The sequence below is a fragment of the Strigops habroptila genome, chromosome 5 (genome assembly GCF_004027225.2).
Source record: "Strigops habroptila isolate Jane chromosome 5, bStrHab1.2.pri, whole genome shotgun sequence".
NCBI lineage: Eukaryota > Metazoa > Chordata > Aves > Psittaciformes > Psittacidae > Strigops > Strigops habroptila.
In genome coordinates, this window is record NC_044281.2 from 68747670 (window position 1) to 68771358 (window position 23689).

At 53.0% G+C, this 23689-nt stretch overlaps 3 protein-coding genes across 10 annotated transcripts in view; 2 read left to right on the forward strand and 1 right to left on the reverse strand.

The window, feature by feature from the left end:
* Positions 1-9857, reverse strand: part of ARL3 (ADP ribosylation factor like GTPase 3) — a 30127-nt gene extending 20270 nt beyond the window's left edge. Inside the window, exons 1-2 of the mRNA XM_030487007.1 lie at positions 9634-9857; positions 361-504 (exon numbers count right to left, since the gene is read on the reverse strand). Coding sequence (XP_030342867.1) covers positions 361-504; positions 9634-9636 — 147 coding nt within the window. The 5' untranslated portion in view covers positions 9637-9857. The remainder of the gene's footprint in view (positions 1-360; positions 505-9633) is intronic.
* Position 9858: 1 nt separating this feature from the next.
* On the forward strand, positions 9859-18274 carry SFXN2 (sideroflexin 2). 4 transcript variants are annotated; one of them, XM_030487004.1, is made up of 12 exons: positions 9859-9954; positions 10880-11052; positions 11346-11516; positions 12614-12712; positions 12869-12944; positions 13022-13107; positions 13716-13776; positions 13848-13914; positions 14233-14282; positions 14573-14622; positions 14856-14903; positions 15296-15428. In XM_030487004.1, exons 2-12 carry the CDS (start codon positions 10892-10894, stop codon positions 15393-15395), a joined length of 969 nt encoding a protein of 322 aa, XP_030342864.1. In that variant the 5' UTR covers positions 9859-9954; positions 10880-10891; the 3' UTR covers positions 15396-15428. The 4 variants fall into 4 exon arrangements, with proteins under 4 accessions (XP_030342864.1, XP_030342865.1, XP_030342863.1 ...); XM_030487005.1 differs by lacking the exon at positions 9859-9954 and adding an exon at positions 10082-10149; XM_030487003.1 differs by lacking the exon at positions 9859-9954 and having other exon boundaries at positions 10792-11052; positions 15296-18274.
* Positions 18275-19319: 1045 nt separating this feature from the next.
* Positions 19320-23689, forward strand: part of WBP1L (WW domain binding protein 1 like) — a 59638-nt gene continuing 55268 nt past the window's right edge. For 3 of the 5 annotated variants that reach the window (XM_030488526.1, XM_030488529.1, XM_030488527.1), the window contains exon 1: positions 19334-19404. Coding sequence is in view for 2 of the 5 variants with exons in the window: in XM_030488528.1 (XP_030344388.1) it covers positions 19342-19404 (63 nt within the window). In the remaining 3 variants the exon portion in view is untranslated. Of the gene's footprint in view, positions 19405-23689 lie in introns of all 5 variants that reach the window. The other 2 variants (XM_030488528.1, XM_030488530.1) reach the window with 2 other exon arrangements.

Sequence of the window (23689 nt, forward strand, 5' to 3'; positions counted from 1 at the left end):
GGTGGAAGATGCAAGGAGATAGGGGTTTGCCCAGTGCTGCAGCATCACCTCTACATGTTCCCTGTTTGGCAAAGACAACAGGAACAAAGTCTCATCCATGCAACCCTAGCATGACCCAAAAGCCTTCTGCGGAATTGCACAGCACTCATTCACTTTCACACTACCTGACAGATCTGGCCTGACGTTCTCTGGCTTCTTCAGGGAGCCTCCTCTTATGCAGAAAACACACACACTTAATGGTGCCGCAGGCTCCAGTTGCTCCCCCTTTGACTGAAATACCCTGCTGAATCATTAGTGTTTTGTATAATAAGGCAGGTGGGACCACAAGAACTGCTTTAGGCAGAAAAAGGCCTTCCTCACCTGTGTTGGCGTGATGTGGCTGATGTCCTCGGATGCCAGCTGTTTCAGGAGTGTTGTCTTGCCTGCATTATCCAGTCCCAAGAGGAGGATTCTCACCTCCTGGTCTGGGGCGCTTTTCAGTTTACGCAAGATTGACAGTAAACCCTAAATCCACAAGAGAGACTGTAGGTGTTATTTGCCCCCCACCATGCCATGCCCTCCTCCCTTCAAATGGGTTCTCTATGGCAATGGATCCCAGGACACATTGAATCCCTTCCTGCAGTCCCTATTCCCATTTCCTCTTCTCCTCCTCCCCCTCACCTCTTATTTTCCTTCATTTCAGAGAGTATTGACAAGGTCTCAGACAGCACAAATGTCGCTCAGTGGGATGCACCACTGGCTGCACTGCTCTTGTCACGCAGCTGTTCAGCATTCCCTGTGCCAGGAGGACAGTGCCTACGCATCTCATGTGTAGGATCTGCAAACCAAGTACTTGCGAGCTCTTCATTATCTTTATCAGAGGGAAAACCCCATTAATTTAATCTCCCTCCTAGTTAACTGCAGGTTACTACGTACCTCACATCAGTTCTTTTCATAGTAACTCCCTGATCATCTCAAACCCTGTTTATCTGCCTAAAACATGCTGGACCCATGGGGCACGTGCAGTTCTGGTTCTCGGGATGTAGCACTTAACAACTGTCTCAGATCACCACACATGCTCGCTAAGAAAAGCACAGTGGATTTCAGTCATTAGCCAGGCTCAGCTCTCTGAGCTGACAGTATCACTCAGGATTAGGAAACAGAATATGCAGGTCAGCTCATTTACAACCGCACACATCCCAGCAGCACACCCAAGCTTTTGTCAGCGCTGCCCCTCAGAGACCTGCACCTCTCTAAAATGGCTGGAAAAATACTCTGGATCCTGGCATGTAACCGAGAGCTGCAAATCACCCCACTTCCAGCTGCCTCCGGCTGCCCAGTTGCAGAGGAGAGGGGCAGTTGCAGCCAAGGGCATGAGAGCAGGCTGTGAATCCATGACTGCCTGTGTGTCCTTGGACACGTTGCTGCACTGCTCCTCAGAGCCTGGGCAGCACACACCACAACGAGACCCAGCCTGGGGACACAGATGCTCTTGCAACTGATTTCCCTGAGCAAGTCCAGGAGAGGAATACACCTACAGCCCCTTCCACAGCCCTCCTGCTTGGTCTCTCCCAGACAATTCCCATGTTGAAGCCCACGAAAACCTAGAGCCAGGAATAAAGTTCAAGTATCAGCACAAACCTGGGCCACGGGGGCCCATCATCTCTCAAGCTTTTTTGTTCTCCTGTTTGCAAAATGGAGACAATGCTTCTTGTCGACCTGCAAAGGTGAATCAGTTAAATGTCACAAAGCGCTTTGTTGCTATGAGGAACTACACCGTCTAAATATTCCTGCTGGGAGCCAAGGACTATTTGAGCTGTGAAGGTTGCTCCCAATCCCGTCCAGATCACGGCAATCAGAAACTCGTCCTCAAGATGAAGAGCTGCAGGACGTGGCACGACTGTCACCGCTGCAGCATGGCTGAGGCAATGCCCTTCTCCCAGCTCCTGGAGAGCCCCGTCTCAGCCCTTTGGGAACCACCGCTTCCCACCGCTCATCACACCGCTCCGAACTGGGGAGTGTTTGGAAAAGACACGGCACTACAGGTCACAATGCCAAAGCTTTCAACAGTGCACAGAGATTCAAAAGCACGTGAGACTCCATCCACCCCTCTGAGCATTTTTGATTTAAAAGGAATTTATTGGTTTTCCATTTAATCACCAGAGACAGCTCAAAATACATTCACGATGTGTAATAAAACAGGGAGACGAGACGGAACTTAGTAAAAATGGGTCTGAATGATATCTGCAGGAAGTTGCAGGACTGCCGCTGTTGCTGTGCTTTTAAATAGCACTGTGGAAAGCCGAGGTTTGGAAATTCAGAGCTGGTGCAAGAACAGCAAAACTGCAGTCTCACAGCCCAGTAAGCAGGCTCAGGGGATCATCTATTCCATAAACAGGCTGGCAAAAACCTGGGAATCCAGGCTCCACTCGAGCTGTTAATCAGGAACGGGCTCTGCTTGGTAGAGGGTATCATGCCTCACAGTACATCCCCAAACTGCTTGTAGCCCAAGCACACAGGCCTGTAACACCATATGCTGAGCCCTGAGGGCCAGATGCTCACAGCTGGCTCTCCCCACGGGCCATAGCTAATGGATTTGGAGGGCTGTGCTCAGTGCAGCCAGGGGAAAGCCCTCCCAACCCAGCAGCTCATCTCCCCAGCACAGTGCCCAGCCCATGTTCTACCCCGATGATGGTCTGTACTTCCACACGTCCGAGGGGAAAGGAACAGCAGCAGAAATCCCTCTCATGCTTACTTGTTTACATGTATGTCCTAAGTGCCCTTGACATCCTTAAAAAACACAAGTTTTCACTGCATGACTAGCAACACATTTTCCTTTCATCTGCAGTCACATTTACAGTTGTATTTGTTGGCTTGTAAATCCATGGATTTCAGCTCGGTGTGGACGACCCCACTGGAGCAGGAAGTCTAAAATTCACACATTCTCCCTCCTTTCCAGGGAAATACTGAATTTCCCATTCTTATGGGCCTGACCCAAAGCCAACGCACACCAGCCAAAGCACCACTGGCCACTTCAGAGAGCTCTGAATCAGGCCCTATTATTTCAGTTTATTGCTCACGGTTAAAAAAGGAAGCTGTTGAAATGCTAATCCTATTCACAGCACCACTTGCTAAGTGCAGAGCAGTGTATCCCAGAGCAGATCAGGATTAGGAGCCTTTATGTTTCAGAATTCAACTCCAAAATACCGAGCGCAAAGAAATGTATTACAAAGTATTGCTTATCTTCCACGGAGCAATTCTCAGGGGTCTCAGGGAAGAGGAACAGTTGTAAATGTTAATAGAGCTTCTCCCATTGTAGATGGATGCTATTTCTGGGCCAGTATGACAGCCTATGAGAAAACGATCAGCATCGTTCCATATTCTACTCAAGTGACACTGCTGCATGGCTGATCACAGGATTATCTGGGGTAGCCAATAGAAGCAAGGATATATATAGAAATAAAAGTATTCTCTAAGGTATAAGGTAAGCTGATTTAAAAGGCTGGAAGACAAGCAAGCCAACATAGAGAAGTGGACTTTATTTCAGTAGCTGCCAGCATAGGTTACATGGTCTGCATGTACAACTTAAATCAAGAGCCAAATAATAGTAAGGGTTACTACGATTGTTACTATTTTGTAAATATTATTTAAAGCTTGCAACCCGCATTCTCCCTGTACTTGGTGAAGATTTAAGATGAAGGAAAGCCATGCACAGATGGGTTTCTAACATGTTTTTTAATTGCTCTTATGAGCACACTGGCTACGAAGACAGAAAGCATCTCCTGACAGCTTAGTAGACTGGAAAAAATAACTCAGACGAGCTCCCCGCTGCATGCCACCACTAAGTGGGACAAGCAGCCCTTATTGCACACACACTGATTGACAAGCACTTCTCTGCTCGCAAACACAACGCTGAAACTAACTTGGGCTGATGAGAGTCAGATAGCAACCCTTTCTCACTGATGGGAGATGGCAGGTAGAAAGCCAGGAAATGGGAAAATTTGGTATAGAGAGGATGCTCAGAAGCAACAGGAGAGGAGCAGGCCTTCGAAGTGGGGCAGCAAACAAATGCCTCAATATTGGGACTTAACCTGCAGCAAGGAGGGAGGATGCCCGGGACGCCTGCATGGCAGCCAGGCCAGCAGTACCCGCTCACCGAGGGCTCCAGGGTGAGGGGCAGGACAGGTCTCAAGCAGGACAGAGGAGATGTTGGCTGGCTGGGAGCTGCAGAGACAGCTCACAGGAGTGTAGGGGCAGTGTGTCATCTGCACGAAACCGAGCAGACTGCGGCATCCGTACCAGAGGAGGGAACTGCAGATGCTGTTCGGATAATGAACAGCACAGTGTGGCAGCGCGGGCAGCCTCTGGAGAGGGGCAGCCAGACAGAGCAACTCAAGGCTGGGCACAGTCAGCCAGCAACCACTTCTTGGTCACCTCTGGGTTAAGCAAACTATGTTTTATATCAGATTGGCTTGTTTAAAAACATCTTTGTCCTTGGTGGAGAGGGTTTTCTTTACAAGCACCATGAGGAGACAGACTGATGGGGTCAGCAATGAGGAGACTGTATTTTCCAGACAGTGAATGGGGACATACGAGAAGGAAAAAAAAAAAGACTCCTGACAATTACTATGAAATCAGAGTGGGGCATTAAATTCAGAGATGCAACTAAATGGGCAAGAGCACTCATAAACACACTGAGCATGAAAGTAAAGCTAACCATCTTATTAGCATCCTTCAAAAAACAGGGATGTGTGGTTTTATGAAAGTATATCATTGCTAGGTTTAAAATACTCCTTGAATTATCAAAGGACTTTCAGTTATAGCAGCATGCAGTAATCCTATTCTCTTAAAAAAAATAAAATACAGACATACATAAAAATACAGTGACATTTATAGTCCTAGCTAAGGGTTTTGTGGGTTTATTCAGCTTTAAATCCACGCTGTATATGGGTCTTTTGAACTAGTTGATGCATGTAACTACATCCTGTACCACAGAAGCCGCTGAAAGGAAGATTCACTTTATAAGCCACAGCAAAAATTGGTTTGGGACAAATAGAGCATTGAGATAATCTGTTTAAATATTGTATCAGATTGGCAATATAAAGCTGTAATGGAAAGAACAATTTCCCCTTGTACTGAGGGCTGGATACACAGGGCATGGATAAAGCACAGCCCACGAGCTGCTGCAGAGCACAGTTGATTCCCATTAGGAAAGAGGAGTAAATGTATTCTGCTTAACTTTATTAGCCACAAAGCTCAGATAATTAATTTAAAATAAAACCACCCTCAGTCACCAGCAATTGCTTATCTACTAGACGTGGATATTTAGCTAGAATCAACTCAACTCACCGGGATGCAACACAGCCACAAAACTCAGCACCTCAGCCTGCCGCTGCGACCACATCTCCCCCATCTCCACACCCCTGCACGGACAGCCTCTTCCCCGCTGCTACAACCACAAGTCACTTGTCTTTACCCTCAAGGTCCTCCCCGGCCAAGCGCGTTTGCCGTTGAGGTGATGGCTCCCGTGTCCCCATGCTCTATCCTTAAACCTTTGTGCCTTTCCTACAACCGTGGGAGAAACTTCACAAAATATCCATAAAACCACCCTATGATTCTCCTGCTGATTCCTTCTCTACCACACCTACAAACCTTGATGAGGTTTAGGCAACGAACATGCCAAGTTTGAACCTGTCTTGGAGTCTCCTCACTCATATCACTCGGTTATCTCTCACCTCAGACAAAACGTACTTCCACGGCATGGGGAACAGCTCCGTTCCCTGCCTGCACAGCACCTAGAGCAGCTCTGGACCACAATTTCCTTTTAACTTTTCACCATTTTTAAAGAATAAGTTAAAGATAGAAGGTGCACATGATGGTTTCAGAAAGTCACGCAAGGAGAAGCTGTCATGGGGAAGGACGAGGGGCTCAGTTGAGCCAAATATCCTGCCTTCAGCAGTGGATATTTGAGGCTACATTTGTCATCCAGGGTGAAATCCTGCACAGACAGAGCTGGAGGAGGGGAGTTCTTCCTGACAACTGCACTGATTAGCTGGTGCCCTGAAGAATGACGTTTGATTACCTTTATCTTCGGCTGCAGAACTGCAAATGTCACTAATGGTCATAAAATCACCCAGTCTTTTTCAAAATACAACCAAAGGAAATTAATCTATTGAGCACAGTTTATTCAATACTTCTTACTCTGGCAAAACTCCCAAAAAATCATTTGCGTGCTGCATGTCTCCACCATATGGTGTCATTCAACGCAGACTTTCTCTCCTGCACTGAAATCCAAGATTTAATGGAGCCGAATCACCTACAGAGTTTTTCCAGCTCAAGCCTACTAACACAGTTTTCTGTCAAAGAGGTCGCACAGCACTTGCTGGTTTGATGTATTAACCACTGCCAGCATGAATCCTGCTTTCATAATTAAAATCAAACTCCACTGGTTTTAGCAAGTTTGAAGGAAGCGTTTTGCACAGAGAAGAGCTGATGCCCAGCACTGGACAATGTCAGCAGTCTTTATCTGGTTTCAGAACTTGACAGTCTCTGAATATACTGTCCTATCCGCAGGCAGTTTCTCATATCAATATCTCAGCAACCAGAAAACTAATCCAGAAACATGACATGGGACTGTAGTGGGAAACTAAAGCAGTGAGGCACTATTCAAACTCTCAAAAACATTTTCTTTTTAATGAGGCCATTTTAAATAGAGCTTTACCACCAAATAACGAGGGGCAAAAGAAACAAATTACAGCTACTATGTACACCTACAGTAGGCAACAGATGCTGGTTTTGCTACAAACATGAGCTCAAGACCAGAAGAAAGATGCCCGACTACGCATTTAGCTATGCTGGTATTTCACCCTCTCCACCAGATGTGCCTACTGTCAGCTAGACGCTCCATGCCTCAGTTTCCTCCGCTGTAAGATGGGGCCATGCTTTGACAACCCTGGTTTTGACATCACGATGGCACCTTCAATCAACGGGTTTAGAAGAACACTGGCATCCTGTGGCCCCACCACTGATCAATAACATACCAGAGACTGCTGTTACAGCGATGAGGAAGCCACAAGCTCTGCTTCCCACAGCATTCCCAAGGCTTTGGAAAGCAGCGTATCCTTTCATGTAGCAGCCTCCCCTCGCCCTTGCTGTGCACCCACCACAGATGCTGCTTAACGGCGCCAAAGACTTCAGCGCTGCACATCCCTCATGCTATGCAGCTTTATGGCTCATCTTCCCCCCGCCCGTGCTCCACCTATGACCTTCCACCACCTCTGCCCCACAGCTGTGAAACGCTGGTCTGCTCTGCAGAAGGAGACACTTCCCCTCTGTACTTACTCACTTGGATGAACACTGAAATCATTTAAACATCATCATTAACCCTCTTATCACTGCTGTTGGAGCAAGCAGTCATTGAAGGGGGTTTAAGCACTTTCCAATGCAATCATGACACACCAGAAACATGCTCATGGGCAGCTACCACAGCTCAGATGACAAGCAGTAAATTGTCACATCAAGCTGCCTGGATCATTTCTGACTGCTGACCCACACCCCCAGGCTGCCATAGCTGCTTTGGATATATTTGCTGCTCTTTCAGCGTTTCTACCACTAAGGATTATTCTGGTTAGCAGAAGTTGAGACTCTAGAGACTGCAGAGCACTTGGCAATGCTCTGCCCAGCCCAGCCCGGCCACCAGGCACCCCAAAGTGCCACCCACCCTGCCCGAGGGGCTGCAATTCAAATAACAACTCCCACAAATGGGAAATAGACAAAGAGGCAGTAAAATGGTGTCTCAAATAACACAAGTGCTGGAAAACACCCAGTCCGCCCTCTCCACACACAGAGCACTCAGATAACAGCAGCCAGATCCTGGACTCCACCAGCTTATCGGGACATCACAAAGCAGAAGAGCAGATTTGGCCAGCAGCAGCTGCAGGCCAAACGTGTCCCACAAAGCACTGCACTGCTGGAGGCAGCTGCCCTCATCTTTACAGCAGATGTCCATCCTGTGATGGCTTCGGTGTCTGGTGTGACATGCTCCATCATCAACTGATCTAAAATAGAACAGATCCCACAGATCTTATCTCAACCTCTTTCTCTGTGGCCCAGCAGGTGGGGATGCAGCCAGAATTAACCCAGGGAAGATGAGGAGCTGCCTTTGCTGCTCTTGCTTACGCCTCCTCCTGTGTTGTCCACTTGCATGAATCCAGCTTGTGCCTGGAGGGCTCCTGGACAAAACACAGCTTAGCCCTTGGGAAAGCTCTTTCCCTGTTGCTATTTCTTTCTGCCTGTGCTCTCTGCACACGATGCAGCCTCAGCAGCAGCTCTCCCCACCTACTGCAGCTCTCTCTTACCACCCTTCACCCAGCAGCCCCAACCCTTCCTTCCAGTCCTCACTGGACTCTGCCAGCATCCCACTTGTCCCATCCCAGCTACTCCAGCCTCTAAATCCAGGTTGTTCCAACAACTCAGACCATCATCCAACCTTGATTCAGACTACAGTACACCATCATACCGCTCATCTTCCAGCATTGGCCTCCACCCTAACCAGATCCTTCACTGCACCCAAGATTCCAATTCGTTCCGTAAGTCCGCCCTGCTCCCTCTCAAACAGTTTCTTTCTCCCCTTGAACACTTCCTTCCTCCCTGGGTCCTCTCTTTCTCTCATCAGCATCAAAACTCCACTTCCAGCCATTTGCACAGTGTATTCTTGTTTCTTCTTTTCAGCCCAGACTGTCCCTCATCTCCCCAACCTCTGGCAGAAACCCCCACATCCCACAACATCCTGGCAAACTATCCTAGACTGCCAGCATTGGCTGGGTTTTCCCAGTGACTCAGTTCATCCCCCCAAACCGGCAGGTTTCTTTCAGCCACTGAGCAATGTGTCTCAGTCCCGTCCATCCCTGAACACCCAACCCCTTCATCCAGGCTTTCTCTGTCACGATTTAATTCCCACTCTAAGGCTGTTTATCAACAACCAACCCAACAACCTTCCACCCCAGCAAGCTCTCTTATAGTTCCCTCCACTGCTGTAGCCAGGAACAAACACCCAGGATAGCCCCTTTCCACCTTGGCTGCATTGTCTAATGTCCTATCACAGATGCTACCAGGCTCCCCACAGTCAATCACCGAACACTCCATCCTCGCTGGGTTGCTCCATTGCTCCTTCCCTCGTAAGGCCAAGCGGGCCACTGCCACCCTGCTCCCCAGCCCTCCTTAGCACCCAGCCTCCATGATCCTTTCCAGACATTGGCTGCATCAGCCCCAGGCAGGCTCATCCCATCCCACCGAAGGCCCCCGTCGCATCCTCCAGCCTCATTGCCCCAGCCAGGCCCCTTCTCCAGGTCCCCCATAGCTGCTGCCAAGCCCCCACACCAGCCTGGGCCTCCCGCGGCTGGAGGCTCCAGCGTTACCCCGTCCCCAGCAGCATCCCCCTTCCTGTGTGCCCCCCTTTCCCGACGGGATACCCCCACCCTACCAGCTCCCAGTGGCCAAGTGGTCACCCCCCCCGCGGTGACACCGCCGCTCCCAGTGCCCCCCGGCCTGCCAGAGCCCCGGGTGGGTGCCTCCGGCCCCCGTTACGCCGCGCTGCCCGGCGGTGGGCGCCGCCGGCCCCAGGCCGCCGCGGTGCCCGATCCCCGCCGCACTCACCATCCTCTGCGCGGCCCCGGGGTTACCATGGGCAACTGCGTCACACACACGCCGCCGCTACGCACGGCGTCAGCGCTTCCCGCCGTACGTACGGAACGTGCCCACGGCAGGCGCGCAGGAGGGGGGGGGCAGCAGGGGGGGGCCGCGGCTAAAGCCCCGCCCCCTCCTCCCCAGAACCAGCGTATGCGCACGAGGGGCCACCCCGCCGGAGGGGCGGTGGGGGCGCCCGCTCTGGGCTCTGTGATTGGCTGAGGGCGGCCACGCGGCGGGGTCCGGGGGGCGGGCCGCGTGGGCGGGAGGCGGTGCGCGTGGGGGCTGCAGGTAGGGCCACGTGGGGCGCGCGGGGCGGGGGGTGCAGTGTGCAGTGCCGGGTAATGTACTGTACTGTACTGCAGTGCAGTGCACCGTAACGTACTGTACTGCTATGCAGTGCCAGGTGATGTAATGCAGTGCCGTGTAATGTACTGTACTGCTGTGCTGTGCAGTGTGATGTAGTGTATCGCCGTGCAGTGCCAGGTAATGTAATGCAGTGCAGCATAATGTAATGTAGTGTACTGCCATGCAGTGCCATGTAGTGTAATACAGTGCAGTGTAATGTAATGTAGTGCCATGCAGTGCGTGTAATGTAATGCAGTGCCATGTAATGCAATGTAATGTGATGCAGTGCGGTGTGATGTAATGTAGTGCCATGCAGTGTCGTGTAGTGCAGTGTAATGTAATGCAGTGAAGTGTAATGCTGTGTACTGCCATGCCGCAGGCCAGGCCAGGCGTTGTAGTGCTGCGAGGGCACTGTGAGCACTACAGACCATGTGTAGTGCAGTGTGGTGCAGTGCAGTGATGTGCGGGAGAGCACAACAGTGTTGTAGAGACATGCTGTCTGTGTTATGGAGAACACGCAGTGTAGTGCAGTGCCAATGCCACAGGAGGGTGCAGTGTGGTGCCACGGGGGAGGTTGGTGAGGCTGTGCAGTGCAGCCACAGGAGGGTGCAGTGCCAGGGTGGGTGCAGGTGGTGTTTGGGAGCTCAAGGAGGGGACCCCACGCGGGCAGGCTGGCATGCGAAGGAGCGGCCTCGTTGCGGCAGGGTGCAGGAGGTTCCCGGGATCGAGGCTGCTGAAAGTCCAAGTCTCCCGTTAAATATAAACCTGCCATAGCTCTTGCCCAGTTTTAACCACTCCTGTGGCCGTGGCAGGCCCGCGGTCAATGGGCAGCCAGGATCCTCCCGAGTTGCCTTCTCCCCCTGCCCAGATCCATGCCAAAATGGCCACTGTCCCCCATGGCTTCAACATCGACGCCCCGCGCTGGGACCAGAGCACCTTCATGGGGCGCCTGAAGCATTTCCTCAACATCACCGACCCACGGACCGTGCTGGTGTCGGAGCAGGAGCTGGACCGGGCCAAGGCGCTGGTGCAAGCCTGCAGGTGAGGGGCAGGGGTACAGCGGGGCAGGTACCATCGCCATGCCCGTACCTGGCCACCGTGCAGGAATGGAAGCAGTCGTTCCCAAGTGTGTGTACTGGGACGTAACATCCATTAGAGGTGATTTTGGGGGTGTTTCCCAGGCTTCTCCCAGGAGGCTCAAGCTGGGAGAAACATCCCTCATGGAAGATGTTTCTCTGCCTTTCATGTTTGGTGCCCCGGGGCTCTGTGCCCTGGTGGTACCAGGTGCTGGTGGGTCTTGCTCAGCTCCTCCCCGACGGGCTCTGGGCTTGCAGGACCGGGCTGGTGCCACCAGGAAGCAGCCTGGAGCAGCTGCTGTACGCCAAGAAGCTGTACGACTCGGCCTTCCACCCTGACAGCGGCGAGAAGATGAACCTCTTCGGGAGGATGTCCTTCCAGGTGCCGGGGGGCATGGCCCTCACTGGCTGCATGCTCCAGTTCTACCGGTGAGCTCCTGGGGATGCCGGGCAGGAGATGCAGCCCTGACAGCCCACAGCCCCTCGAGAGGTCCCCAATGGCCCATGCATGGCCTCTCTGCCTGCTCTGGGGCTGGCTGCTGCTCCAGGCATGCCCATGGCTGCTGTGCCTGCCTGTGTCCTGTGGCCGAGACCTGCGTCCCTGTGCCCTGTCCCCATTGCACAGCCTGTGGTGGAAGCATCACGGATCCTCCCGGCCCCCAGCACGGCTGGGAATAGTCTCATTTCACATCAGCTCAGCTTGTCCTGGAGCCTCTGTAATGATTAACATGGCCGAGCACTGCACGGCTGCTGCTCTTGCTCCATGGACCATAACAGCCCCCAAAAATAAGGACCGAATGTGCCCCGAGGTCAGGCTGCTCCAGTGGCCCCAGCCCATGACAACAGCTCCCTGTGTTTCCCTTCTGAAATGGCTGCTGTGAGTGTGAATGATCCTTTACCCAGCACAGAGGCTGTGTGGGACAGCCACTGCCTTCTCCAGTGGATCCCTATCCCATCCTGCCCCTGTTTGCTGGGCTGGTTTGTGTGTCGCTGGTGAGATCCAGCCTGGATGGATCTCACCAGCGTGATCCATCAGTGGTGGATCAGTGGTGATGGGTCACCCCCTTCCCAGCCCACCTCCACTCTCCTGCATCCCAAAGCTTGCTCAGACCCACATCTCCCCGTGTCCCCTCCTCAGTGTACCTGAGACACCAGGAGGAGCAGAGCCATCCTGGTCACTCCCAGAGCTGCCTCTGTCCCCATGTGCTCCCTCCGTGCCGCTCCTGTTGATGAAGGCTTATCTGAGCCCAGCAGGATGGCTGCCGCCCTGCGCAGAGCTGGGTCTGCCACCCCTGGCTGAGCACCCCGCAGGGCTCTCCCCTCCTGTGCTTCCCAAAGCCCTGCAGCAGACAGGACTGCCGGGATCATTTCCTAGCTCTTGCCATGGCTCATGGCTTTGCTGCAGTGCCTCAGTTTCCCTTGGGAGACACCATGACAAGGGTATTGAGGGCATCTTGGCTGCCCTCCCGCCAGGCCAGGTATCCCTGACAGCCCTCAGGTGCTGTCCCGGTCCCTTCCCTCTGCAGGACGGTGCCTGCTGTGGTTTTCTGGCAGTGGGTGAACCAGTCCTTCAACGCCTTCGTCAACTACACCAACCGCAATGCTGCCTGCCCCATCTCACTGAAGTAAGTGTGCCCCCGCTCAGGATGGGGACCTTCTGTGGCGGGACCCCCTTGATGTTCCGTAAAGATCTCCTGTGCCCTGTCTTGGGAACTGAAGGAACAGGATTGAGTCAGAGTTGGTGTTTCTATTCTCTCCCTTCTTTGGAAATCACTGTCCAGGCAAATCGGGGTGGCTTATGTCACGGCCACTGGCACAGCCCTGGCCACCGCAGTGGGACTCAACCTCTGCACCAAGGTATGCAGGGATGGGGATGGGTAGGGGAGCTGGCTGCATCCCGCCCTCCTGCGCTGACACCAGCCTGTCTCCCACAGCGAGCCCCGCCCTTGCTGGCCCGTTGGGTCCCCTTTGTGGCTGTGGCTGCTGCCAACTGTGTCAATATCCCCATGATGCGGCAACAGTAAGTCCACACGTGGCTGGGGTGCTTGGGGGACCCAGCTCCTTCTGAAGGCAAGAGAGTCGAAGCTATGCTGGGGTCTTGCACGTTCATGGTGCCAGGTCTCTGGTGGAAGATGCTGGGTGGGGTGTCTCAGCCTCTGCCCAGAGCAGGAGCAGGATTTCTGGCTGAGGATAACTCTTCTGGGGTCTGGGCTGGAATATCTCTGAGAGGTCTTCTACATGTGGTCATGAGAAAGCCCCAGTCCACAATGTCCATGCACTGGGACCCCCTGGATGGGGCCCATGTGGGGACCTCTGTCTGCTGCTCGGTGTCCCCCCCAGGGGAGCTGGGGTGCTGTGGGGGGACTGTCCCCTGGCGGGGCTGTGGGTCCCAGGCAGGTGTCTGTCCCCCGAATGGCCAGACCCAGTTTGCAGCCATGCCCTGAAGATGGCAGCATCGGCTGGGCTGGGGACTGCGGTGCCCTGGAATGGTGGAGCCCTGCACCCTGGGACGAGGGCTGGTGGCAGTGGGGCTGCTGGGACCCCCTTGGCACCCCCTCACCCCATTGCTGTGTCCTCACGCTTCCCCGACCATCCCAGTCCCCACTCACTGCTGCCTGTCCCCTCCAGGGAGATCATCAACGGGGTCATGGTGACAGACCAGGACAACAACGAGCTCGGCTGCTCCAGGGTGAGTCTGGGGATGAGGGTCCCGGTTGGAGCATGGCGTGGCAGGGGCTCACCTGCTGCTTTTGCTTGCAGAGGGCGGCAGCGAAGGGGATCGCGCAGGTTGTGGTCTCCAGGATCACCATGGCAGCACCGGGCATGAGTGAGTGCAGAGAAGGGGAGCGGGGGGCTGCACTGGGGGCTCCCCCGGGACCAACCACCTCACCCTCCCCTGCTCTCAACAAGATCCTTGCCTTGCCAGAAGCCTGGCAGAAAGGATGGGAGCATGAGGAACATGCTGCCCGGGGGATGGATGGATGAGTAGAGGGATGGAGGTCCTGTGACAGGTCCCTGCAATGAGCAAACATCCAGTGCCTCCCAGCACAACTAGCTGCCGCCATGGCATGCAGGATGGTCCCGCTGGGGCAGCCCTTTGGGGCTGACTTGCAGGGGTGCTCTGACCTTTTCTCTCTGCACCTAGTTATTTTACCCATCATCATGGAGCAACTGGAGAAATACCCCTTCATGCAGGTGAGCCCATGTTTCTCCTGCCATGGTTTTCCAGTGGGTCCTGTGGTGCCACTGAGATGCTGGGGGTGAAATGGAGGGGTTGCAGAGCCTGGCTTGCTTTCCCCTCTGTTCAAGTCACCAGTACACCAGAGGTCTCTTGGGTGACACAAGAGAGGCTGTGGGAGGGTGGCAGGGTTGGTGGCACCCCAGAGGTATTGGGCATTCAGCCCCATTGAGGGGAGAAGTCTCCCCACCCTGTAAGCAGGGCTCATGGCAAAGCCAGGAACTCAATCCCAGCTCTTCTCTTGCAGCGGATCCGGGTTCTCCATGGGCCTCTGCAAGTGCTGCTCAGTGGCGGCTTGTAAGTATCTCACTGCTCGAATGCCTGTGGGTGTCTGGAGCATGGCTCCAAGGGATGCTTGAGAAAAGATCTCTTTCCCAGCAAGGGATTGCAAAGCTGCTTGCCTTTCAGCCTGGGTTTTCCCCGGTTATTGGGAGTCATGGGGGCACGAGCAGCACCTCTTGGGCTGAGATTCCTGTGGCCAGGGGCTTGCAGTCCCCAGCACTAACGCTCATCTCTTCTCTGTCCCACAGCCTCCTGTTCATGGTGCCAGCAGCCTGCGCCCTGTTCCCACAGAGATGGTACCTGCCCCACTGCTTCCTCCTCCTGCACGGGACCTCGGGAGCCTTTCTCCTCCCCTAGGTCTTCTCTGCCCTTCCCAGGAGAAGCATGATGGGCACCCCCTGTGTGCCTGCATGTACACGCTGGTGTCCTGGGCAGCAGGAGAGCATGTGTCACCCCTGCTTTGCAAGCTCTGTGCTTGGAGCAGTGGGACCCCCAGGCCCATGGGCAGCTCTCTGCCCCCCAGCACTGGGAGTGGTGGGTGCCCGGAATGGGTGGTGGGTCTTCATGTGAGCCTGCAAGATCCCAGGGACTGCAGGGGACCTTGAATAGCAATGGGGAGGGAGGGTGACCTGCCTAGTGGCCAGGGAGGAGGATCACAGGTCTCAGTGTCTATCCCCTCTCCTCACAGCTCCCTTGCATTGGCTGACCTTGAGCCGGAGCTGCGTGACAGCATCATGACCAAGCATGGGGACAAAGTGCCGTACATCTACTTTAACAAGGGACTGTGAATGGAGACTACCTCAGGAGCCATCGCACCCCTCTGGCCTCCTGCCACCACCAGCCCCACATCCCCTGAGCAGGGCTCAGAGGCATGGTCCAGCCAGATCTGCCCCCCTGCCCCAGCCCAGCACCCTGGTGCCTCCTCCCCACAGAGGGGCAGGATGTGGCTCTGTGCACCCAGCTTGCAGCGCTCTGGCTTGTCCTGAGCCTCCCCCCATTGCTGCTAGCTGTGTGCTTGCCTCTCCATGGCCCTCTGGGTGATGGCTACACTTCCAGTGCCTTCCTCTAGCCCTGCGCAGGAAGCCTTGTGTCTGTCCGAACCTCATGGCTGAGGCCCGTGAAACATCAGGCTCTCTCCCTTGGGGCTCAGAGCACAGCCCTACCTCCGAAAGCAGGTGCCCTGCCATTGTACCAGGAACCAAACCACATTGTTGCCTTATACCACCACAGTGGCCTTTTACCAAGAAGGACCTCTCCCTGTTGCACAGGGAGCACCCCAAAGTCGAGGGACCAAATGCTTGGACCATGCCTTCCTTGTTCTCAGGTTCAGGTTTTATTAACTTTGCGTTGCCACAATCCAGGAAAGAAAAAGGTAGCTGTTTTTTAAGCTCTTAATTTTTGTAATCTACCCATTCCTCTGAGCACAAGAGCCAGCCATCACCCTTGTCCCACATCTCACTGTCTCTACAGTAGGACCAAGGATCTGCAGCTTTGGAGGACAGCTGACTCTGGGCCCCCTTGGATGGGGGGAAGGAGACTCAAGAGTTACAAAGCTGCCAAGGCATTAACTCAGACTCTGAATAGCAGCACTGAAAATGACAGAGAGGAGGGCTGAAAAATTTAAAAAACAGCTGTGGGCTCTGCTTTTGGCTGGTCTCTGAGTGTCTGGTTCCCTGGGCAGGGCTGGTACATGGGTCTCATGCCTGCCTTGAAAGGGAAGGGTGCAGGTTCTGTGACTGACCAGGCACCAGGATGAGGGTCAGCACAGGGGCCAGAAGAAGGAGGAAGAGCCATGAGGCTCTGCAAGGGCTGGCATGAGCCTTGAAACCTTTGGGCACCCCATGCAGTCTCCCAGAGAGGTTCTTGCTGCTGCAGGCAGTCCTGAGGCAAGTGACAAAGGGAGGTGACAGTTGTGCTCATGGCGACCCTCATCCCATTGAGGGTCACACTGGGTGACCCTACACCCATGGGTGCTGTTTGTCGTCTTGGCCAGGCAGTGTTTGCAGTGATGCTAACTGGGTCTGACAAAAGGCTTCTCCCATCCCAAAAAAGAGCGGCTTAAGTTTGCTGCAGCCTGTTTTTTGGAGGAGGGAGCCCCAGAGTTTGGTCCTAATCCTGGGCTAAAGTCCCTGTCCTCAACCAGCTGCATCCAAGCTCTCTTCTTGCTGATGAACGTCCCTTAGTGGGATAAGTGTGTTTCTAACCAGGTGAATGATATGGCTGCTTGGGGAGCCCCATGCTCATCCCTTCAGCCAGGGACACCTCTCAGATCCCCAAGTGCACAGAGTCTACAGCCAAAGGGCTTTATGGCATTAAGCACTCTGCTCCTACAAACAGAGCAGCCAAACCCAAAATGTACTTCTTGAAGGGCCAAGCTGTATCTACAACAGGTTTGCCTCTGCCCAAGCTGCAACAGGAAGAGGATAATGTCTCCAACCACATGTAGTTACAGCTAGAAAGTTGTACAAGAGCTCTGAAATAATTAATAGGTCAGCAGAAAGTAGGAAAACGTGTTAAAATTTGTGTATCTGTTCCCTGGGCATTATTAGATCTCGTTAATGTGCAATTAAAATAATAGATAAGCACATGAAACGTAACAGATGTCACTCCTGTTGCAAGTGGGAAGAAGCCACAAGACGACATTTCTGCTCTCTTTAAGCTCCTTAACTCAAGCTGCTCTTACCCTACACCCAAAGTGCTTTGAGCACTTTCAGAAACACACCTGTAGCAGTCTGGGCTGTATTTGGGTCCAAGGTGCCTCTCACATGCCAGGGAGCACAGCGATGCTCTAAAACTGCCCTTCCCTGCACATCGCAGCCACGCTCTTGCTGTTGACCCTGCCTGCATTTGCAGCATGTGAGTCCCAACAGGGCTCTGCAGCCAGCGATGCCAGGGCAGCAGCCACCCGGAGACAAGGTTGGGACCACAGTGGGAAAGCCTTAGCATTATTTTTTGCTTCCCCAGCCATACTGGAGGCACAATGGAGCAGAGGGATCCTCTAAAGAGCTAGTGCCATCTCGCACCAGTGCATCCCCTGCCCTGGGGAGCAGGACATGGTGCAAGTCATCACTTCGGACAGAGGAAGCGGCTTGCTCTGGACTTAGAGGATCTGCAAGCCATCCTCAAACCAGACCTCCCCCCCAAGCTTATAGCAGTGGATTCCCTCTTCAGATCGACATGGATTTATGCCAACTGACAACATAGCTCCGCGGGGTTTGTAGGTTTCTAGGTTGTAGCTCCAATCTCCCCTGATGATTCAACTCACCTCAACGGCTCACGTCACCCTGGTATTGGAAGATGGTCGCTGCAGCCAGCGCTTTCCTGCACTCCCCAAAACCACAGCAACTCTCCAGCATGCCTTGATCTCCTTAGGGAGCAGAGGGTAACAGCCAGGCTGCAGACAGCAACTCCCCATGCTTCCAAGGGTGGCTCTGGCCAGCCTGCCTCCATTTCCCACAGCTGCAACAGGAAGGAAACCTCATTGCCAGGACTCAGAGCTGGCCTCATCCCTGTTTGGGAAGAGCTGCAAGTGTTAATTGCTCTCCAGCGATGAGTCACACCTGATCTGGGCTGGTTCTGTGCTCCCATGAATTCATGCCTTCTCCCAACTGTGCCTCTAATTGTGGGGCTGGCTGGGAACAGGAATAAAGCTTCTTTAATAACTGTTCATGGCTGAAATGTCATGTTTGTAACCTCCCTTCAAATGATAAACCAGACCAAAGACACTGGGCTGCTGCAGAGCCTGTGGAGGCACGGCAGGCTGGGGGGCTCCTCTGGGGCATCAGCAGCCCTAGCAGGCAGGCTTGGCTCGCTGCCCCTTGCCCAAAGGCTGGTGGAGGCTGGGGAACTGGCTGCCTATGGAGAGGGGATCGGAAGGGTGCACGTGCAATGGGTTAACACCTGACGGCCCACGCCAGCGCAGGCGGGCGAGCTGAACCAGCGGGGTTAGGTGTGCCCCGAGCACTGCCCTGACTGGAACATGCCAGGGTGGGAGATAAGCTGCTAAGTCGATTCCCTTTATTTTGACTTTTCTTAACCTGTTATCTGAGCATCTTGATAAACCTCATCACGCCCATGCACTGTGGAGGCTGCCTGGTGTGCCGGGAGTGGTGACATAGATACCAACATACGGTTGCCTGCCCAGCACCTCAAGCCCAGCCCCATGCTGCTGCTATCATTTTAGCATCCTCTCCATGTCGAACTCCCAGGTCCAGGTGGGCTGCTTGGGTCTGGGGCTCTGTGGGTGCACTGGAGAGGAGGCTGAGCGGGGATCATGGCGTGGCCGGGTGAATGGAGGATGAGTGCCTGGCTGCCATTGGGGTGTCAGGGAGCTGTGGTGGGCTTGTGAACCCCCTTTTTGCAGTGCCCACATATGCCCCGCGGGGTGCTTGCACTGAGGGTGCAGGGCCAAGGGGCAGCCCCCCCACTGCCCCTCTGCAGCCAGTTCCGCCACTCACAATATGGCGGCGCGCCCCCCACCCCAGGCTGCCTTCCCGGTGAGCCACACTCAAGATGGCAGCTCCCTGTGCACAGGCCCCGCCCCTCCCGGTTCTGTCCTAAGTGACAGCTCGCTTAGCCAATGGCAAGCCAAGCGGCGCACCGCCCACCCAATAGGCGATCGGGTGGGGCGGGCCGGGGCGCGGGGTGCCCCTCGGCTCCCGTCCCGGGCCGCAGTCGGGCTGGGGAGGCGGGGAGCGGGGGGTGGGGGGGATGGCGAGGAGGCTCCGCGCCGCCATGGCCTTGCTGCTGTTCCAGGCCCTGCCCGAGGGGCTGCCCGCTAGCGTGGAGCCTGCCCAGGTAGGGGCTGCCCTAGGGGGGCCGCCTGGGGAGGGTCTGGGGTCGCGCCGTGCTGTGGTCTGCGTCCCTGGGACGGGGAGACACAAGGCTGTGAGGGGCTTGCACGCCTGGAGGGCAGCGCAGGGGTCTGTGCCCTCCGTGGTGAGGGACGTGGCCTTTGGGGTAGGGGGTCAGGCTGGGTTGGCAGGGGCAGGAGCGGGAATAGGGTGCCTGGGCTCTTGGGGCTCGGGGAAGAGGCTTTTGGGGGCCCGCCTAAGGTTTGGGCAGCCCTTTGGGTGAAGGGAAGCTGGAGGAGATGCTGAGACCGGAGTTCGGGGGTGCTCGTGGGGATGGAGAGGGCTTGTAGAGGATCTAGGTGTGGGTGGCAGTGCCTCTTGAGGTGCTTTGTATGGCAGGGTGGCTGCAGGGTGAGGAGGAAAGGTGCTTGGTGGTGGCTGGCTGGATGTGGTGGTGAAGATGGCTATAGGGAGGGCAGAGGCTGGAGCTGGCAGGTGCGTGGCTGCTGTGAATGAGGAGTGTGTGTCTTCCTGGGATGGTGACAGGGAAGAGGTGGTCTGTGAGGGGATGGGGCTGGAGGAGTTTTGGGATGAGCTGAAGGGTGGCTCTGGAGCAGCTGGGCAGAGGGTCAGCAGGGAAATGGGACTCGTGTGGTGCTGCACAGGCCAGGTGAGCTGGTCTGCCCATGGCAAGAGCTGTGATGGGGAGGGTTGGCACAAGCCTCAGCACAGAAAGGGAAGGAAGAGAGAGCGTGTTTCAATTGGGATGAGAGGAGCTAGGCCTTATCTCTGTAGGCTCTGACCATCCGTTTACTACCTTCTTCATGCCGGGAAAGGGTTTTAGTGAAGTTGATTCTCTCTTCATCATCTCTTTACTCTGTTTCCTGTCTATGCTGCAGTGCGTATCGTTCAGATCACCAGTGATGTTCTTGGGTTCCCCAGTGTAGATGCTTGTAGACCTCTCCCACCTTGACATGTATGTTTAGTGTCACTTGGAGAGGACTGTACTAGACCAAGCAACCTGTGCACGACCTGGATCTTACTGTTTGTGGGGTCAAGATGTCTTTTTCACCCTACGTAGAACATAGACCAAACAGGATGACTTCTGATTTGATATGGTGTATTACTTACAAGGTACAAATGATGGATTGCATTTGCTGAAGGTCTGAGCCAGTGAGATGCTGCTCTGTGACTGTAGGTCACAGAAGCTGTGGGTTGCATGGTGCTTAATGTCACAGGGGTGCAGATGGGGAGTGTCCGTTCTGGAAGGCTTCCACTGAAGTATTTCCCAATGCTTCTGCTGAAGTTTGCTGAGGAGTTTGCCTAAGACTGTAGATGTTACCTCCCTTTTGTATTACTGTCATCTTTTCAGGGTGCTAAGAGCACTAGATCTACTTTAAAAGCTGTGTAATTCCCTATTGGTAGTGCCATCCCAAATCTCCTTTGGCTGCACCGAGGCTAAGGTTGGGTGCTGCCGCCCTAGGGAGCCAGGTGCAGGATTGTATTGAACCATCTGTTTTCCACGTTGTCTCAACTGCCTTTACCAGGTGGAAGTCCTGGTGCTTGCTCTGTTTCATCTGTGAGCCGAGGTACATAAACTAAACAGAGAGAAGCACATCTCGGGTCTGTTTTGCTCTCTGGTCGTTGCGGCATTCCAGCTGCAAGCAGTGGTCAGGTGGTAGGATTATCTGGACAGAAGCTGTGAAAGTGTTGAACCCTATACATGCTCATAAAAATACCATACCTGCTTTGAAGACTGTGAAAGACGCTCCCTGCCTTGTACACCATCTGCATTAGTAAAGGAGCTGGTAGAATAAAGGAAAGGAAGTAGAAAGGAGGAAAGGAAAAAAGAGGGTGTGGAAGCAACCGTACAGCTGGGTTGCCTGTGGAATAGTTTCATACGTGACTTGTGGGTATCCTCTCCAGTCAGTGCACCAGAAGTAATCCTAAAATAACACGTCTTGTGTGGTACAATACATGAGAGTGGGGGAGAAGAGCTTTGGCAACCTACGTTTTCTTTAAAGCACTTAGATACAGATGCATCTTTTACTCATTTTCTTTTCATAGTTCATCTATATAAAACTCTTGCAGTTTATTTTAGATCTTAAATGTAGACTCTGTCTGTCAAAAGGCTGGTATTATCTTGCTGCATAGTAGAGATTGACAGCTACCCACTCAAAAATGACACTGGTAATGTAGGATCTGGAAAATGAGCATGTAACAAAACTTTTATCTGTTTCGGCGTTGCCTTAGAGTGTGATTTCCTCAGAGCTGATAGTCTTGTAGAGAAGAGCTGCAGTGGGGCAGTGCTGAACTTGGAAGCCATCTCCTCACCAAAGCTTCCTGTGTTTTTAGCTGAAACCCTGACAACATTTGCCTCTTGTCCTCTCCAGATGGTTGCTGCCCTTGCTGCCTTTAGTGACTGCTGCCTACTTCTGTCTACCTTGCAGACATTTGCTGTGCCCTGCTTGCTGCTGCTGTTGGGAAGAGCTCATTGTTCAGGGTCCACACCTTCTCGCCTGTATAAACTACCCGTCAGACCTGGTGGTCTAAGGCTGGGAGGTGCTGCAGGAAATGTGTCCTCTAAATAATTGAGGAGGTGGAGCTGTACTGCCTAGCTGCACTGAACAAACATTCCTGAGAACATGCTGTACTCTGCAGGAGGGTCTGGTTTTCCAGCTTAGAATAAGTCCAGCCTGCCTAGGGTCTTCAGAGACCTTCCTTTTAACTGACACTTGTTTGGGATGGTGGATGGAGGATGAGGATAATTAGGTCATCACCATCCTAAGTCCAAGTTGTTCAACTGTCTCCATGAGTATTCATTGCGGTTTCACTCATAATCAGAGCACAAAACTCTATCAACGGGAATCGAAACATTTATCAGTAGATTATGGGCAGAAACACTGCAATTATGTAATAAAATCAGGATAAAAGTCACGGGAAGAAGAAATTGGCCATGTTCAGTTGCAGCTGAACCACACACCTTAGCTGTGCACTCCCCTATTGGTTTGAGGGAAAAAGAAGTGAGGAAATAAGAAATGGATGTATTTTAAAATCAGATTGATCAAATTTGAAATGAAAAACTTTGAAGATTAATCATTTGTCTATTGTAGTTTGTATCTACAGGGCAGAGTAAAGGTTATTTGACCGCCTTAACTATCTGTCTCCTTCCCACGCCTGCAGCTTAATTATCACATAGTTTTGTCAACTGTTGTTTTCTTTAAAAACAAGAGATTTAAGTGAATGCTGACTCTGTGACAAGTCTGCAACATCTTTCTGTCTCTAATAAGGTGGTTTTGAGCCAAAATCTGACAGAAGCATGCTCTTATAAAGACCAATTTCATCTCAAATTAAAGAGTTTGCTTGGAGTACTGTGACTTGAGGGATGATTCATCGTATGTGACAAAGAGGATGGATCTTTCCCTTAAGAAAGAACTCGGTGTGACTGTCGCTGTGGCTAACACCTCTGTAACACAGAGTTTCAGTCCAAGGCTGTCCTCTAGCTGTGACCACAGCTCTGACTGCACCAATATGGAGTCACCAGGCTTCATCCAAGAGTTTGGCTGCATTTGGGCCCTTTCAGAGCATCACTTCAGGTAGTTTGTGGATTGAACAGCAAAGTTTCAATTTTCCTTGTGTAAGAGAGGCTCATCAGTAAATTTAAGACAACTTTTTTAACGAAGGTAAAGGTAATTAGTTGCAACTGCACTTGTGTCTCCTGAAATTCACTGGGGTCCTTCAGGAAGAGAGCTGCTCATGTAACTGTAGGATATATTTTGTTTGCCGTGGTATCTTGTCTGTGACTCCTGCTTTTTGGCTTGCTAATTTCCACAGTTTTGGCAGGAGGCAGCAGAGATCAAAGTACGTTCTGTACTTGCTCAGAACAGGGACCTCTAAATAACTGTGCAGATTGGATTAAGCACTGCTCGTACCGTGGTGATTATACCACCGTGAGCTCTGGTGTCTCATCTGTATAGCACGCTTTCCTGCTGATTAAAATGCTTTTGGTTGTGAGTTGCCCTCACAATTACACACAATGCTGTGAGAATCTCTCCTTCCATCTCTGCAGCTGTGCAGCAGATGGAAAGCCTGGTCTAAAAGTGTCCAGTGCATCCTGGGAGCAGTTTCCTTCGGGACAGTCAAAGCAACTCTGTGAGTGGGACCTCTCATTGACTTTCTGAGAATTTCCTTGCCACCCTCCAAATATTAATTAACAGAAATATAACACTACCTTAAGAATAAATTTGGGCAGCTTTTGTTGTGCTATGCTGCAAGGGAACTTGGAAAGT